Source organism: Hyperoodon ampullatus (assembly GCF_949752795.1).
Source record: "Hyperoodon ampullatus genome assembly, chromosome: 6".
Classification (NCBI taxonomy): Eukaryota; Metazoa; Chordata; class Mammalia; order Artiodactyla; family Ziphiidae; genus Hyperoodon; species Hyperoodon ampullatus.
In genome coordinates this window covers 34,983,572-35,002,910 of record NC_136919.1, presented here as the reverse complement: position 1 = coordinate 35,002,910, position 19,339 = coordinate 34,983,572, and the positions used below count along the sequence as shown (strand labels likewise).

The 19,339-nt window shown below is 45.6% G+C and overlaps 1 protein-coding gene across 4 annotated transcripts in view; it reads right to left on the bottom strand.

Annotated features, from left to right (window-relative positions):
• The window catches only part of PALM2AKAP2 (PALM2 and AKAP2 fusion), a gene marked incomplete at both ends in the record, with an annotated part of 349,406 nt that extends 330,521 nt beyond the window's left edge, over positions 1-18,885 (bottom strand). For all 4 annotated transcript variants that reach the window (XM_079707064.1, XM_079707065.1, XM_079707066.1 and 1 more), the window contains one exon: positions 18,841-18,885. In XM_079707064.1, the coding sequence (XP_079563190.1) occupies positions 18,841-18,885 (45 nt within the window). The remainder of the gene's footprint in view (positions 1-18,840) is intronic.
• Positions 18,886-19,339: the final 454 nt, after the last annotated feature.

The window sequence follows — 19,339 nt, the reverse complement described above, 5'->3', positions numbered from 1 at the left end:
AGAAGTGGCTCCTCTTTATTTATTTATTTTGAAATTCCCTTGTAGCCATCCTGAATCCCCAGGCTCCTGGTTCGCAGGCATGTCCCCTACCCTGGTGGTCCACGGCAAGGTATGCAGTGAGGATGCTGATGGCTTCTGCCCAGCTGCTCGTGGCACATGCATGTGGTGGGGTCATTGTCGGTCAAGGGTCCTACCACTCACACTGCTCACTGCTGCTTCTGAGGTCACAGTGGGTGCCCAGCCCTCTCTCTTCCCAGAGGAGATTGGCAGACCTCCAGGAATAGGGCAAACCATACTGAAAGCTGCTGCCCAGGCAGAAGAGAGGCGTCAAGAGCGGACTGAGCTCAAACACAGTTGTGGACAAAAAAAAAGTCATCTGCCATCTCAGTAAACAAAGAATGTCACCTGCCATGCCAGTAAACAATGGTGTTGCCCGCCATTAACCTGTCAGCCACTGCAGACACCCCAACGGTGCACCCTGAGGGGAATTCAGGAAGGAGAAAGGCAGGATACTGGCCCTAGATAGTTAAGATGCCTATCGAAAGAATAATCTCAATGAGCCCAGACTCTTGCATCTTCCCATACAGAGAAAAGCATTCAGATCATTAACTTGACATGTGTTTTTTTTGTGATTTAGCAGTAATCTTTCGATGTTGAACTACATGTTTGTTTGTTTTGTCAGCAAAAACTATATATTCTGGCTCTTCCCTCACCTCTTTGGAACAGTCCTTCAGGGCTGTCTGAGAGGCTGCCATCCCGGGCTATAGTCCTCAGTAAGGTCACCGAAGAAAACATAATTCTCAACTTCTAGGTTGTGCATTTTTTTTTTTTTTTTTTTGCAACACAGCCCAAGCATCAAATAGCAACCCCAGATAAAAAGGGTAAAGTTGGCAAAGCGACCATTCATCCAAACAAGCATTCATTGGACATCTAGGATGCGTCTGTTTCCCTCTCTCCTCTTAAGCTCGGGAACCCCAAGTGGGGGCTGGATGCTTCCCTTGCCTTGCAAACTTAGATAGGAGGCAAAAGACACAACACAGCCGGGAGAGTTTAGATGGAAAGGCGTGTATTGACAGAAGAAGGAACCTGGAGAAATTTGCTAGGGAAGAGTCCCAAGCAGGTGGCTGGGGCAGCATCACATGGAGGAACAGAGGGAGCTTTAAAGCAGACGCCTGGTTAAGAAAGAATTCAGGGAGACCAGGGATGAGCCAGAACTCAGGGCAGCCAGTTAAAGGCTGTTTTCACTAACCTCTAGCTGAAATGTAGCATTACCTTCAGTTACGAACAGAAGGACAAGCCTCAGAAATACCTTCAGTACCTATGACTTCACCATGAATAGAAATCGCAGGCATTTTCAGATCGCATTATAGTTGCTGGAGATAACTTGAAATATCACTTATGTTCATCAATAATAAGAAATTGGAGTATGTATTAGAATTGCCACTAGATTTTATTTAATACAATAATATAGAAGAATAGATGCTATCTATCACAATTTTCTAATATTGTGCTGCCTGTATTTCAATGTAATTGGTCATCTTTTTAGTCCTATGTATTTTATTGTGTGCACTGAAGCATTATTCTGAGTCCACAAGACTGAGAAGGAATCTGAGACATAAAACACGTTAAGAACCCTGCTTAAGGTCACTGAAGAGGCTTTGGTGCTATGTGAAAGGTACCACGAAGGCAGCAAAGGGATAATGATGAAATTGACATTGCCCTTGCTTTCCAGGAACTTATAATGTGAAGGGAGAGAGATAGGAATTAGCCTCTTTGCCTCTCTCCTTGTGCTTCCTGCTGCTTATTCCCATCAAGCAGACTACAGCACCTCCGCCAGCCCATATGGTAGCTCTGTGGGACCTAGAAAAGGTACCTCTTCTCCAAGACACCTTTCTGGCACCTGCTAGAAAACTGCCCTAACAAATACACGAAGCTACAGCGACCACATAAGAATGGTGCCCCCAGGAGCAGTTACAACCTGAGACGAGGGCCTGACTGATGAATCTCTGCAGAGATACCAGGTAAGAAGGCTCTCTACACACAAAGAGCAGCTCCCTCATCCCCTGTACTCTATCATGCTGTTCTTTCCCCCAAACCCAAATGCAGCCTCAGACATCTTCCCAAGACAGTCAGGATTGACACGAGATGAAAAACATTTGTCCTCCCAGGCTTGGGGCTTTACCCCTTGTGAGAAACTTGTATTTTCATGGGACATTCTGGAAACTAGAAAAGCCTCCAAGGCTTCAAGGAATGAATCCCTAAGGGTGAAAGGGAAGGCGTAAAGCAATGAATCTCTAATACTGAAAGTAAGGGAAATACATTTGGTCAGGTAACCCTTACATTATACGACATCAGTGGTTCTCAAAGGGCTTATTTTGTCCTCCAGGGAACATTTGGCAATGTCTGGGGACACTTTTTTTTTTTTTTTTGCGGTACGTGGGCCTCTCACTGTTGTGGCCTCTCCCGTTGCAGAGCACAGGCTCCAGACACGCAGGCTTAGCGGCCATGGCTCACGGGCCTAGCCGCTCCACGGCATGTGGGATCTTCCCAGACCGGGGCATGAACCCGTGTCCCCTGCATCGGCAGGCGGACTCTCAACCACTGCGCCACCAGGGAAGCCCTGGGGACACTTTTGATTGTCATGCTGGGACACGGGCAATGCTACTGGCATTTACTGGATAGAACCAGGGATGCTGCTAAACATCATACAATGCACAGGACAGCCCTCCACAGCAAAGAATTATCTGGTCCAAACTGTCGATAGTGCCACAGTTGAGGGAACCCTACGCTAACCCCATGCTTGGCTTCCTATTCTCCCAGAAGCTGCTCAGAAGTTGCCCAGATAGAGAATGTCAGGGTCTGGCATATGGCTGACCGAAAAAGCAAAAGCCAGCCACCGGCCGAGTGAGGAACCACGAGTGTCCACACCACGGCCTGCCCCCGCACACTCAAACGGCCGGCCCAAGTACTGAAGTAATCACTTTCTAAACCTGATTTCACAATTATGGTTCTACTATCTCCCTTGGGCAATTTGAAAATATTTACTAAGGCACCAAAGTCCCTTTGGAAATTTCCAGGCAGACAAGACTCAAAATTGCAGCTGGCCCTTTTAGACAAGAAAGGGAAGGGGGCAGAAGGGAAAGAGTTGATGATTCAGGGAGGTTACAGTGGACTCTGCTATCGCAGGCCATCAGCAGCTTTTACCTGCTGGTCACTTCATTTACAAATGAAGCCATTGGTGCTATGGCTTCCAGGAGGTAACTGACCCTCAGCAAAGGGCTAATGAATGACAGGGCAGCGGGTCAAAAGCCACTTTCCACTGGCTTCCTGCTCGGACTCAGGGAATGTGGTGGGTGTGTTCTCTGACTCCCATTCTGACATTTCACCCTTAAAATCCCCGGCAAGCATGGAATGAAACTTCCGGCAATTTATGGGGAGAAAGAAAAACGATATGGAGCATCACCAGTGCTTTTCCTCTACCCTCTTGTCCCCTGTCAATGGAAAAAAATGGTTTTAAATGTAATCACTTATTTTTAGATGGGCCAAACCATTACCTCTAAGACATCAGATTTTCTGGTTTTCAAAAGAAAACACATAGTTGGCTTAGTTAGCGAGAATGTAACAAGAAAACCGTAGAGTAGCAAAATTCAGTATGCGAGTGCTTCAGTAAATGTAAGCCTCCATCATAGCAGCCCAAAAAAGAGTGAAAAGGGAGTCTGATGCTTTACTGATGTTTTTTCATTCACTGTGCCTTCTTTATTTTTTTTAATTTTTATTGAAATATATTTGCTTTACAATGTTCTGTTAGTTTTGAGTGTACTGCACAGTGATTCAGTTATACATATATAATATTTAACTGAATATATATATAGATTCTTTTCCATTATAGGCTATTACAAGATATTGAGCATAGTTCCCTGTGCTCTACAGTAGGTCCTTGTTGTTATCTATTTTATATACAGTCATGTGTATATGTTAATGCCAACCTCCTAATTTATCCCTCCCTCCACCCCCCTTTCCCCTTTGGTAACCATAAGTTTGTTTTCTATGTCTGTCTATTTCTGTTTTGTAGATAAGTTCATTGGCATCATATTTTAGATTCCACATATACATGATATCATATGATATTTGTCTTTGTCTGATTTACTTCACTTAGGTATGATAATCTCTAGGTCCATCCATGTTGCTGCAAATGGCATTATTTCATTCTTTTTTATGGCTGAGTAATATTCCATTGTATATATATACCACATCTTCTTTATCCATTCGTCTGTTAATGAATGGACATTTAGGTTGCTTCCATGTCTTGGCTATTGTAAACAGTGTTGCTATGAACACTGAGGTGCATGTATCTTTTCGAATTAGAGTTTTCTCTGGATACATGCCTAGGAGGTTTACTGTTCTGACTGCTAGCAACCAGACAACAGTCACTTCTGGGCTTCCCTGGTGGCACAGTGGTTGAGAGTCCGCCTGCCGATGCAGGGGACACAGGTTTGTGTCCTGGTCCAGGAAGATCCCACATGCCGTGGAGCGGCTAGGCCCATGAGCCATGGCCGCTGAGCCTGAGTGTCCGGAGCCTGTGCTCCACAACGGAAGAGGCCACAACAGTGAGAGGCCCGCGTACCGCAAAAAAAAAAAAAAAAAAAAAAAAGTCACTTCTTTAGCTAAAAGATTCCTAGAACCTTAAAGACAAACACAACCATACTTACTTCTATGGTTATAGAATAGATATAGAGTCTAGAGCAGGAGTCGGCCATGTCTTTCTATAAAGGGTCAGAGAATAAATATTTTAGGCTTTGCAGGTCATATGGTCTCTGTTGGAACTATTCAGCTCTGCTGCTGTAGTATGAAATCAGCCATAGACCATGTATTAATGGCTGTGTTCTGATAAAACTTTAGTGTGGACACTGAAATCTGAACTTCATATAATTTTCACATGTCATGAAATATTTTTTTTTAAATTTCCAACCATTTACAAATGTAATAACCATGTATTGCTCACAGGTCTTATGAAAAGAGACTGCAGGCCAGATTTGGCTTGTAGACTGCTGCTTGCTGACTCTGGTCTAGACAGAAAATTGGAATTTCCAATCATTCTTCATTCTGAAGGTACTCTGTAAAATTGATTTTCCTTCTCGTCTCATTGTGATTCTGAAATCACACTAGTAAAACTGATAAATGAAAAAACAAACAAACAAGAGAAATCAATCAACCATCATAGCATTCTCAACCAAAACGTCCGGGCTGTGAATGAGCTGGCTGCGAGCTCTGCATGACTCACGGACAACAGACCACAAGGCCCCATCTTGCTCAAAGCAAGATATATGGCCTGCTGAAGGCTAGCATTCCAGTGATATTTGCAAAATCACCCAGTGTGAACAATCTCCTTGTTTAGTCTTTGCAATTTTATATTATTCACAGGTTGGGCCAGGGGAGGGGGGTGAAGGGGGGCTGGAAAATGTCCCAGTTTCTGAAATCCAGTTGTCCTCTGCCCTCCAACACACATTAATCCATTTCTTATTCTCCAGAAAGGATACGTCTAGCGGGTTCCTTGAAAACACATTAATGTATTGATGAGGTCCTCTTGGCCTTCCAGTACATGCCTTATCTTCCTACAAACTTATTACTGCTTAAAACCAATGAGTATTGATAGATTGGGAGTTTGGGATTGACATACACACACTGCTATGTTTAAAATAGAAACCAACAAGGACCTACTGTAGAGCACAGGGAACTCTGCTCAATATTCCATAATAACCTAAACAGGGAAAGAATTTGAAAGATAGATACATGTATATGTATAACTGAATCACGTTGCTGTACACCTGAAACTAACACAACACTGTTAATCAACTATATCCCAATATAAAATAAAAAAATTTTTTAAATAGAAAAAAAATGAAGTAAGAAAGAGAAAAAAATAAAGTAAAACCAATGAGTATTTTCACACTCACATGGAAGAGTGAAACACAGACCCAGAAAAAGTGGGTTGTAAACTCGGTTGTGAATGCAGCATATATGTGAAGTGGATGAGCTTGCCAGATAAACTACAGGACGCCCAGTTAAATCTGAATTTTAGAAGAACAACAAATCATTTTTTAGTATAAAAGTGTGTCCCATGAAATAACTGGGCATCCTATAATTTTAGTTGCCAAATGTGATAACTCTAGTAGAGGCTAGAGAAAAAAGGAACTAGGCTGGAGTGGTAGGGAAAAGCAAGAATTTGTTACAGGTTTGGGAGGGGCATTCATTATGAAAGAGTTACCCACCAAAGACTGGGAACCGCAGTTTCCTGTTCTGGTTAACCGTCTCACCCCAAGTGGTTTTCAGAATCCTTAAAGTCAGGGTGCAAGGTGGGGCCTTTACATTCCAATGTGTACTGAGTTAAAAAAAAGAGTGCTTCCTGGGGGAGTCCTGAGGGCTGATGGACTGTTCTGCATCCTGAGTGTGCTGGCAGTTACACAAATCTACATGTTACAAAATTCAGAGATGTGTGCATCAAAAAGGTCATTTTGCTCTATGTTAATTATTATTATTATTTTTTTAAGGAGTGATTTCAGTTGTTACTTCTTACAGAGAATTTGCGAGTTGATCCAGCATGCTGGATAAGGAACAGATTTAAGTAGCAATCCTGACTCTAACCTGAGACTATGGTTTTCTTATTGGGTCCCCATCCAGAGGGCCCTCGATGGGCTTCTGGCAGGTCCCCCACCAATTTGCCCAACAGACCTAAACATACCTACATCTGACTTAGCCTCAAGCTGGGACACTACTACCCTATCACCTCCACATACTACTGGCTTTACAAGTAAATAAAAATGCTGTGAAAGGCAGAAGTGGAAAACTGGGGGCCGAGGAGGGTGTAGGGAGTGGGGTCAGGGGTGAGGAATGAATCCAGCCCACACACTGTATTAAAATCTCACTGTATTTGGTCTGGCCCACACAGTGTTTCAATGGTTATGAACATATCAATATCAGCAGACTTCCTTCAAAAGCTGGATTTCCAGATGCCTTGAAGAATAGAAGATCTCAGACTTATATTCCCACAAAGTACCCATCAGCTGGAGCTGAGTGCTGCCTGCCCTCTGGGGAACCCATCCTCTCCGGTCACCACAGTCCCACAAGCTCAGCCACCAAGTCAACCTGACACCTGTGCACAATTGAGTTTTTAACGCCCAGTATAAGGCACTCAGCAGGGTGTCTGGCCCATGGGAAGCTCTCAGGAACTGGGAGACCCTTCCTCCCTCCCCCTAAAAGAAAGCTACAGGATCAAGTTACCATCTTTGACTTGCTTTCTGAGCCCTGGGGTGCCCTGCCTCCCTATAGGGGAGATGTTCTCCTCCTGTTTCCCGCCCCCCCACCCCCCCCACCCCCCCCACCCCCACCCCGCAACTGCTAAGCCATTCTACTTCCAGATTTTCTCTGTGGACCCAGGCTCAGGGCAGATGGAGAGCTGGAATCCTCCAGAGGCAGTGATATGTCAAGACAGAGCGATGATGGCGGAAAGGGGAGAGAGAGGAGGGTAACTGAGCAACTACTTTTACCTTCGCCTCCTCTGTGTTGTCAGGGCCAATGCTTTCTCTTCGTCGTGGCCATCAGATCCAATGCTGATGGGATGGACATCTGTCATTCTCACTCCCGTGTGAATAAGGATGGGGAGTGATCAGGCTGCCAAAGTCTCATTTCTAGTAGCTGGTAGCATTGGAGAGTACATTCTACAGCCAGCCTCCAGGACCTGCCCTGCCTTCTGACCCATCCCCACAGACCTATCCCAGCTATTGTTAAATATCCTTTGGGTTTTGCTGCAAGTTTTATTTGATGACCAGCACTAAATTCTGAACATGTATGCTCAGACTTCACTGTTCATGAACAAGGCTGCCTATATATCACCTGGAAAAGAAAAATGGGCACTCAGATGATGGGCTCATCACTACCTAGAGTGTGTTTTTCCTTCCTGGATAAGCAGTATTTCTTTTCAAGGCCATTCACGTTAGCTTCAAGCTTCCCAGATCTTTTTTTTTTAACTGGTCATTTTTTCCCCCAGCTTTAAGGTATGATTGACAAATAAAAATTGTATATATTTACAGTGTACAACATGATGTTTTGATATGCATTGTGAAATAATTATCACAATCAAGCCAATTCACATACCCATCACCTCACACAGTTACCATTTTTGTGTGTTTAATGACAACACATGAGATCTACTCTCTTAGCAGATTTCAAGCATATAATACATGATTATTAACCACAGTCACCATGCTGTACATTAGGTTTTCAGAACTTACTCAACTTATAACTGGAAGTTATACCCTTTGATCAACACTGCCCCCTTTCCCCCACTTCCCAGCCTCTAGTACCCATCACTCTCTTCTGTTACTATAAGTTCAATGTTTTTTTTTTTTTTAAGATTCCACATATAAGTGAGATTATAGATATTTATCTTTCTGTGTCTGGCTTTTTTCACTTAGCAGAATGCCCTCCAGGGTCCAACCATGTTGTCACAAACGGTAGGATTTCCTTCTTTTTTTTTTTTTTTTTTTTTTTGCGGTACGCGGGCCTCTCACCGCTGTGGCCTCTCCCGTCGCGGAGCACAGGCTCCGGACACGCAGGCTCAGCGGCCATGGCTCACAGGCCCAGCCGCTCCGCAGCATGTGGGATCTTCCCGGACCGGGGCACGAACCTGTGTCCCCTGCATCGGCAGGCAGACTCCCAACCACTGCACCACCAGGGAAGCCCTAGGATTTCCTTCTTTTTAAAGGCTAAATAATATTCCACTCTGTATGTACCATCTTTTCTTTAACCAATCATCTGTCAGTGGACACTTAGGTTGTTTTCATCTCTTGGCTACTGTGACTAGTGATGCTGTAATGAACATGGGAGTGCAGCAATCTCTCCAAGATAGTGATTTTATTTCCTTGGGATGTATACCCAGAAGTGGGATTGCTGGATCACATGGCAGTTCTATTTTGAATTTCTTGAGGAACCTCTACACTCTTTTCCACTTTTCAGATCTTATATGTCTCACAGTCCCACTGGGGCAAGGAAATTTTTGAACCATTTCCCAACCCATTAGAGGCAGCAAGTATCATCAACCCAAGCTGACAAGTCAAGCCATAGAACCTCTGTTTAAGATGAACCAGGAGGGACTTCCCTGCCAGTCCAGTGGTTAGGACTCCGCACTTCCAGTGCAGGGGGCACGAGTTCGATCCCTGGTCAGGGAACTAAGATCCCACATGCTGCACGGAACGGCCAAAAATAAATAAATAAATAAATAAATAAATAAATAAATAAATAATCTACTACTCACAATAAAGATTATCCTCAACCATACTGTTTAAAAAAAAAAAAAAAGATGAACCAGGAGCCCGGGGGGAGCCTCTGGATTGACCCCATGCCTCTCGGCCAAAAGGTACCTCTCCCAGCTTCTCTATCCATCACATAAGGACATGCATCTATCACAGCTGCCCCAATCCTGAAGCCCCATGTGGTATTTATTGGTCTCAAAAATTGTTTGCACTATTACTCAAACTCGGAGAAAGAGGATCCCCTGGCTACCACCAAAGGGTTAAGTTTTCAAGCATGTGTTTTTCTCTTAAGAATAACGTTTTTTTTATAACCCTCAAAGTTTTAAGTTTCAGCCCTGAACTAAAAAATAAAGTGAATCCTCAGATGACTGGTTATAATTTAGAAGGGGGAAAAAAAAATCCCACCCACCTAGAATAGTAAGTAAATCGGTATAATGTAGCAAAGAAGTAAGGGCAGGTTTTACAAATGCCTTTTAGACATTTTGGAGGGCACAGACTGTCAAGAGCCTGGAACCCGCAGGGTAATGAAGTAGGCTGCCAGAGGGGAAATGATGAGGGGGAAGATGTGTTCTGAGGTCTGGCTCACAGCCTTTGCATCTACAGCTAGGGCTTTTACCTTGGGGGCGCATGTGGCTTTTCGTTCCCCTTCCATTTTATGCGAGGGGAAGGGACCAGGTTCCCTATTCCTTTCTTCTAGCTAAGCTCAGAGGATGCTATAGGAGCACTGATACTAGAGTCAAAGACTAGCCCTGAAGTATCTTTAATGTATGTTCAAGCATTATGTAAATAGGCTATAGGCTTGTCTCTGTCTGTCTCTCTGTGTATTTAATAATCTCTTTTTGTGGATTCTAATTCAACATGAGACTAATGGAAAAGACTGACATACCCATTAACCAAGGGCATATGTAGCTCCAACATGCTCCCCCACCCCCCCAAACCTCTGCTTCTGCCGGCATTTCCTGCCAGAAATAGGTCTCAGCTGTGCGGTATTCGCCCAAACCCACAGCGCTCAAGTGCAAACTTGCCTCTATGAAGCGCCCATGCTGGGCGGACATCACCCAACAGTCTGTCCGTGTTCTCTTAGGTCTCATCCTGCACAGTGTGGCCTCTGTGCTTTGTGTTTTAGGACAAATAAGAGCCTGGGTGAAGCTGAATCCATCTGAATATGAAGGGTTGGTTCAAACAATGGATGCTACAATTAGGATGAGGGGAGCCTGGAGGACATCTTGACAAGAATAAACTCCTCTTTGATATGCCAGTGACAAGCCTGGCTTGTGCACACAGACTGGCTTAGGAGAATCACTAACCATCATTAAGTAAATGAACCTCACTTGCGGCTCATCCTGACCTCCGGCTCATCCTGACCTCCTACTAGAGTTGGTCACGTGAGAAACAGCTGCCTGCATTGAGTATCAGGCCTGAAGGCTGGAGAGGCTGCCACAAGACTTGATTAGCTGATCTGCTCTGGGACTTCTCCATCTACAGCATCATGATATGTAGCATGTATATTTCTCAAAGGGGCTCCCACTGTACTGCTGGATATCTGCTCTGTTGCATGACTTCTTGTCTCACTGAGGTGCCCCCTAAGGCCTCCCCACCAAGTGAATTTTATAGCCCGTGGTTTTGATCAGCCAATCCCAATCCCAAGCACACCCTTGAAACAGGTGTCTTCAATTTTACTTTATTTAAATAGATTAAGACAAGTACCCAAGACAAACAAGATCTCCTCTGGATTAGTCACTTGATGTAAGAGGAACACAACTATATCACTTTCCAACTGAGCTAGGTTCAGGCTCTCACTAATTAAGACTTGAATTTGGTCTTTTATTCCATTTCACCTCTTTAAAATATACACACTTCACAAACTCCTGGGCATGTCACAGTGGGCGTGTGCCACTTATGAAGACCCAGACCATCCTCTCCCTTTGCTACTGGTCTTCTACCACATCCCCACGGGTTTTCCACGTGTATTCCCCAGAACTGCAGCTGGGAAGAGCAAACCCTGGCAATGTGTTAGAAATGCAAATCCTCAGGCTCCACCCCAGATCTACTAAATCAAACACTCTGGGAGCGGGACCCAGCAATCTGTGTGTTTAAGGAGCCCTCCAGGTGATGATCGTAATGCACTGAAGTTTGAGAATCACAGTTCTACACCATTTCTGGCCAAAAGTCTATGCCCAATAGCAGTTGCTGCCATTATTAGAAGTCCTGAGCCCAGCTCGGTCTCCCTACGTTGTCTATTTGAGGCTGATAACAAATCAAAATCATCTCAAACACCTGGGTAACACGTGATGGCTCAATTTGCCTACCTTGCTCTGAAAGGTGCTTCTAGGATAACAGGAATTTCCCACATCAAGCTGCTGTCTTTTAAAGTTTTCTGTTAATTTTGAGATAGCAATCTCCTACCTAGATGTGAACTTTGAGATACAATAATGTCAGTGGTTGCAAGGAGCTCATTTAATACAAAAAAGTATAGGGGGGACTCCCCTGGTGGCACAGTGGTTAAGAATCCACCTGCCAGTGCAGGGGACATGGGTTCGAGCCCTGGTCCGGGAAGATCCCACATACCGTGGAGCAACTAGGCCGGTGCACCAAAACTACTGAGCCTGTGCTCTAGAGCCCGCGAGCCACAACTACTGAAGCCCGCATGCCTAGAGCCCGTGCTCCACCATGACAGAAGCCACCGCAATAAGAAGCCTGCGCACCACACTGAAGACCCTATGCAGCCAAAAATAAAGAAATAAAAAATATAGGAGGGCTTCCCTGGTGGTGCAGTGGTTGAGAGTCCACCTGCCGATGCAGGGGACACGGGTTCGTGCCCTGGTCCGGGAGGATCCCACATGCCGCGGAGCGGCTGGGCCCGTGAGCCATGGCTGCTGAGCCTGTGCGTCCAGAGCCTATGCTCCGTAACAGGAGAGGCTACAACAGTGAGAGGCCCGTGTACCGCAAAAAAAAAAAAAAAAAAAAAAAAAAAGGAACTATGCACTATTTTTCCAATGATCCAAACATTTGTACACCAAACTCATAAAGCCCTATTGAAAATGCACCCTGATTTTGTAACATTATGAAAGATCTCAGGGGAGCTGGTAGTACCACTTCACAGCATCCTTATGAAATCCAAACAAGTCCACACATAAGGAAAGCACATGGTAATGTTCAAAGCTCTACCTACACGTGGAGGTCACGGAAGGTCAACCCATTGGCCAAAAGGAAGTTTGTTGTGTCCACGAATTTTTTAAAAGCTTTTAAGCTACTTGATGCTATTCTCTTTGAAACAGGAGATCTCACATTTTAAAAAGGAAGATTTCTGGCTTCTCTTGAGAATCAGTTGATGTGACAACATAGGACCCATGTTCTCACCTGGTATAAATTAACTGTACCTTCACTGAGAAGTGATATCTGCTCTCCAGGTCCTTAAAATTTCCCACTCAATCCGTGTCAATCATTTATGTTACAGGTTGGCTCCCGGGTCCTTTTGGGTTTGCAACTCCTGTCGACTATAAACAATCCTTTTCATTGTTATTATTAGTATCCTTCTGCACTGCAAACTCTCAGGTGTTACTATACTCATGAAATTTCCCAGTTTGGCAATTCACCAGTTGAGGTGAAAAGAATTCATCTTTCACCTTTTGCGTCCATTTTCTCCATAAAGATGCATGAGTTATGATTTGTTGATTCACTTACTATAAACAGAAAACTTTTGTTGACTGTTTTCTGTACCCCTGCTCTGAGTATTTCCCACAAAATCTCTCAAATAACCTTCATGACAATTCCATGAGGTGGGTATTATAATTATCTCCAACTTACAGATGAGGAAACCGAGGGCCAGCAAGGTCTCACAGATACTAATAGAAAAGCTGGGATGTGAGCCAAGGCTTTCATACCCCAGAATCCACACTTGTTACTCACCAGACTGTGAGGTACTGACAGCCCTGGGGACCACCGTCTCTGTGCATCAATGCCATTTGCTGCCTCAGTCAATATCACACTACATGATGATCAACTCTTACTGTCAAGGAAGTTGATCAATATCCCCAAAAAGGATCAGTGATGAAACGTGGGTAGTTCAAAGGACCAAAAGCAGTGGTCCGCAAAGCACTGGGTAACCCCAAAGAAATGCAGAGAAGCCTTCACTGAGCCCTGTTTTTCTTCTAAATATTAACAAATCATAACCCACAAGCCCCCCTGTTTGGCTTTTTAAATGATGACTGCTCTATTTCACAGGGCACTTGCCAGAGCAGCTGCTCTTTGTCCCAAGAGGCTAAAGCCTAATATACTCAGAGGTACAAATAAATGGTCAGAGAGGTGTATGGCCCTTGGGCATATTTGTGTAAGGCCTGCCTTGGCACTCCCAGACCTGGCAATGACACTGAATGGGCCCCCAGTGGCACTTACCTGCTGAGCGGCCCTGCAGAGTCAGCTGGGGCAAACCCTTCCTCGGCACCAATGTCCTGAGCAAACCATTTTTTAAGCCTCAACTTGAACTTTTAGAAGCAGGGTACCATTTATGTGGAAGAAGATAACAAATGACTGGGATCTTCAATTCTCCAGCCCTTTACCAGCTGCCTACCAATGACAGAGGTTTATGTACAGGGATGGTCCCCCCAGGAATCACAGTTTTTGTTACTATAGGTCTTGGGCTTGGATCTCTAGAACCCCGGAGGGATCCCTGACCTGGGAAGCTGGGCTGGATCACACGCAAATGGCAGCCAGGACTTTTGTCCAAGCCATGCAGGCCAACCGAAGTGGCCTGAATCAAAGCGGGCTGATTGGCCTCCTTAGCCTTTGGTCCACACTGCAACCCTGGCACTCAAGGCCTTATTGCTCAGAGGCAAGAAGAACACTGAGAGATGAAGCCAAGGAAATGCCAAGAGTGTTTTGTTGTGGGTAAAAGGCAGAACCAGCCTAAGCCACCCACCTACATCCGGGCCTTCTCAGGACAGAGAAGGGTCAGGTGGGAGCCACAGGCCACTACCTGTACCCTCTGGGGGAGAATTTTAAGAGGGAGAGGGGTCCAAAGTGAAATCCCCCAAAAGGCAGATTCCACAGAGTCACGGCTAGGTCCACATACCCCCAAGCTCACCCCTCTCCCCACCGCCAGCTCAGAAGGGTCCTAGGGGCAGCTCCAGCCCCTAGCACAGCACCCCTCCAAGGCTAGACGTGCCACTAACATGAGGAATCAGGAGTCAGGAGAGAGATACAACTTTTCCACAACTCACTGTGTGAGCCCAGATGCCTCTGTATACTCGACTGTAAAGTGGAGACAATGAGACCTGCCCAGCACAGCTCAGAATTAAGGTATCACGTGCAGGTTTTTGTAAAGTGCTGTACAAATGCCAAAGATCATTTTTATTATTCGACAGAGTCTGAGTTCTCATTAAGTGACAACATTCCCTAAAGAGCCAGTGTAGGTTGGATTGGCACCTCATATCTCAGCAAATATGGACACACTCACGTATGTCCGTACTTTCTGAGGGCTTTTGCCCACAATGACCTCTGAAACGTTCAGTTATCATCACCAGGGCCCAAGGAAGACTCTCTTCCTCTCGGATGTGCAGACATAACAACATCCTCCCCCCAAACTGGTTTCTATTGAGACACAGTGGTTTGTTCTCCAAGGGAATGTTACTCACTCGGTTAGAACTCCCATTGGGTATTTCCATACACTGAAACCCAGCTTGGAAGACTCTCAAAAGGATGTGGCCTCCTGGTTGTCTCAGCCTTTCCCGATGCTACTGAATCAGTCTGCTTCTCCCTCATCCGCTCACACAGGGGCTGCCGAACCACCCAGTGAGCTCGTGGGAAGAGCACGAGATGCTGCCACCATCTTGTAGGGAGCCATTTCTGGCAGTGGTCAGTAAAGGGGCTCCAGTGCCCTCCAGTGTGGGTTCTGATTCTGGCCTTGACACTTTCTGTTAAGGTCGGGCTCTTTAAAACGTGGACAATATAGACGTTCCTCCCTCATCAGCTTATTAGGATTAAATGGCATCATCTGTGTTCAAATGCACTTGAGTCTCCTTGCTGAGTTGGTGCCTTTGGCTACTGACTTAACTTCTTCATGTGTTTCGCTTTCCCTTTCTTATACTAACTATTTCAAATAAATAATAAACAAACTAACAACAAACAAGTGAATAAACACCTTCTGCTCATTGGGAAGTTACTGTGTTATTTTACATTTTTTTTTCAATCTTCAAGACTTGCTCAAACATCTCCTCTCTTGGAAAGTGCTCTATAACTAACTCCTCCAGGTCAGCTTACCTGCTCCAGGTGTGTGCTCATTTGCATAAGTATTCCTGCTACTGAATAGTAATTGTTTATATTAGACTATAAACAACTTAAGATTTTCTTTTTTAAAGAACACACATCACAAGAGCCCTGCTGAATAGAAAATGGTCAATAAATGGCAACTGTATTATTATGCCCTGAATGATTACCTGCATTCATTGTGCTATAGAGGCATCTTGCTGTCTTCTAAAATTACAACTTTGGGAGAGTCCCTACGGATGGAAGGAGCACCTGGGAGCAGAGACACTTGTCAAGATGGATTTGCTCCTCTTTTGGCAAGAAGTAGGCTGAGATTCATCTTTTCTCATTGATTAGTCTCTAGACACAACTGGAAGATTCAATTAAAGCACTGTAGTTTCTAAGTATTTCACTCCCTTGGGGGGAAAAAAAATCCCACAGATGATCATGTGGCTAGTAGGTCACAGGACACCTGTCCCTTTTAGAACTTAAGTGTGCGAAGGGTAAAGTCTTCCCTCTGATGGCTGAAACTTGGGGACACTGACTTTTTGGTATTGCCAGTCCCTTCCGAGAGGCAATACTTTGTAAATACCTACTGCATGACTGGATGGATGGATGGATCCTCCAGTCACATCTCTGCACCTGGTCGGAGGAGCTAGCGAAATTGACACTGGGCTGAGCTCTGGCCTTCAGTCGAGTAAAGGAAAGGATAAAGAAGGCTGTTTAGACTCTTTCTGTTTCAGAGATGTTGCCTCTCACCCTCACAGAACAAGGCAGCAGTGTAGACAGGAATTGGGGGCTCTAGCTCAAGACCATCTACTGGCCCCTGCATGCCAGGTCCTTCACCTGCACCATATCTAAACCTTACAGCCAGCCCCTGAGGTAGAACTCATGAGCCCCCTTTACAGATGACGGAACCAAGGTCCAGACTAAAGAGTACCCAAGAGCTTACAGATTAGAATCTCCATCCATCTGCTCTTCCTCTTGGAGAGGAGCCCAAGTTGGTGAAGAGATAAAGAATCATTCTCTTCCTCCTGGGGGAAAGCGGGGTGGCGGGGGGGATGAATTGGGAGATTGGGATTGACATACATACACTAATATGTATAAAATAGATAACTAATAAAAACAAAACAAAGCAAAAAAGAATCATTCTCTTCCTCCTTCACATCTCCAGAGAGACTTCAGGAGGGCTAGGCTCTGGCGGCAGCCTCGTGAGCTCCTGAGGGTCCCCTGAGAACCCTAGGAAGGTGGCAGAAAGAGGCAAGTTTGCAAAATTTGGAGAGTATGCATTAGACCAAAGCACAGCATAGAACTATTTACTGATGTGGTCATAAGTCCCTCCACCCCATCTCTCAATTCTCTCTCTCTTTCTGTCTGTCTGTCTGTCTCTCTCTCTCACACACACACAGAGTTAATTCGTTGTTAGAAAGTCTGCACTAATAACAACAGATATATTCATTGAGGCCGAATCATTCATGAGAATCATCAACACCTTGCCAGGTACAGGACAAACTCAATTCCACAACTGAACAGGCATGAGAATTCCAGAAGACTGGCTAGATCTTTCTTGAAAGTCCATTTAGCCTCTGCTGGGATTACTCAGCCCTACTCGGAAAAGGGTGGCTCAAGTGTAAGTTGCTACTGGCTCCCCGTTCAGAAAGCAAGTCCTTTCATGAGGCTCAGCTGTTCCTCAGGCATCCAGTAAAGCTGGTCATGCAAAGGCAGAGAATGTGACAACTGTTGGAAACCTTCAGCGGCCTCCGATGGGAGCAACTGAACGTTCTCCGGAGCAACCACTTCATGGACAGTTAAAGCAGCCTATTATTCAGTTTATATAAAACACCCACCAGCTACATGGCACCAAGAACTGAATATCTCCATTCTTATCAAGTTCATGACATACTGGCCACACTGCTGGGCCACTAACTCTAGAAACCGTAAACAACCTCACTAACCATCAAAATACACATACTCAGAGGGAAAGGGAAAGAAAAAAAAAAAGCCTTCCTGAGTTCTGAGGACCAAGTTCAAAGATTGCCCAATAGGCAAAAAAGCCATAGCATTCAATAGTGCCAACAAACGTCTCTCTTGCTTCAGCTGTAAAGTCTCCAAGACATTTTAAGATTTGAAGACTTTGATAAAGAGGATCTCAGAGCCACAGAGACCACATCAAACGCTTCTTTAAAAAAGAAGAGTCTGTATGCATTTCCCAGTGAAGGATCCGTCCAAAGGGTTTTAAAAACACTTTAATATACTTTGCTTCCAAAACATTACACACCATTTCTCCAACAAATTTATATGTGTTTCCAGGGAACTCCTGGACCAAAAAGAAAAAAAAAAGTACTTAGGTAAAAGAATGTCTGGCAGTTCTTTTATGCCAATATGTTAAGAGACCTTCTCTTTTAATTGCTATTATTTCATATAGCAGCAGTAATCATTCCCTCATCTGAAAAGGAAATATATAATCCAGCTGTGGTGGCTCCAGTAAAAATACCACATCTGTGGATCATTGGCAGCACTGTGGCAGGATTGCTCAAATTTAGGCAGCTTTCGAGCTCTTTTATACCCAAGATGCACATGGGTACACTTTTCTGAGAGTGCACATAAACTTTGCCAAAACTGGTTGCTCCTTTGTATGCTGAAAATAGGTTTTCAGATGATCCACACCTAGAAGAAGGAGGCTCTCCTGGAATATTATTCCCAGGACCCAGTTGTTCTAAGAAGTCCCCAGACCACCCCCACCCCACCCCAGGGTGGTGGATTGCGCCAGTGTCCTTGTCAATATCAAACAGAACAGGGAAAATGAACACTCCCGCTTTCAGGGAGGAGGTTCTACCGCGTGGCTGGCAGTGGAGCTGATTGCTGGTTTTCCACTTAGCACACCAACAGCTTCCGCAGAGTGGATGGCAGCCACCGTTCTGGTGACCGTTCCCGCCATTCTCCAGTGTCTGAAGTCAGAATATTACTGAGCACTGGGTGGTAATATTCCAGGAATCGACACCCCCTCCACCCCTCATGCTCCTGTTTAGTCTTTCCCCAAAGCCCAGTAGCAAGCATCTTATTTCTAAGCCAATCTTCCACATTCAAATCCCCAGCCCAAAGTGCGCCCTGGGGCTTTCCATCTACAGACCATAAAGGAAAAAGCAGCGTAGCTGAGCCTTGACAGACTTTTATCCCCAAAACACATGTCCTGCGGCTACTGTACTGGAATGTCGACGGCCCCCAAGCACTCGGGGTCCTCTTCCATCCCAGACAATAGAGCAAGAAAATAAAATGAAAGTGGACTTACTGCTATGGCTTGCAGCCTTTCCTTGTGCAATTCCGCCTCTGCCATCCTGGAGAAGGGCACACAGGGAGGGAAGGAAGAAAGAAAAACAAAACACACGCTGTAGTCACCCAAGAAAATTGATGGACACCCCGGGGGGACTTTGCTAGAAACCCAGGGAGAGCCGAGGGGCGTCCGGGGATCCGCTTCGGAGGTGGCGGGCAGAGCTGTGTGCGCGGCTGGCTCGCCCGGCTCAGCCTCTGGCCCCCGCCCGCCCGGCCGCCTGGCTGCGCCCCAGCGCCGCCGCTCCCTGCATCTCCCCGCCGCCGGCCGCGCCAGTCGGGGACGTGGGCCACTGGCAGCAGCCGGGAGGGCGCGCTCGCCCAGCGCTCGTCCTCCGCCCTGACGTCTCCGCGCCTCGCTCCGCCCCTGGGGTGTGGGGGACCCGCGGCCGCAGCCCCGGGCTGCTCTAAGCGGGCGGGAGACACCGGGACTGCAGCCGCGGGGAGTGGGGAGGCCCCCA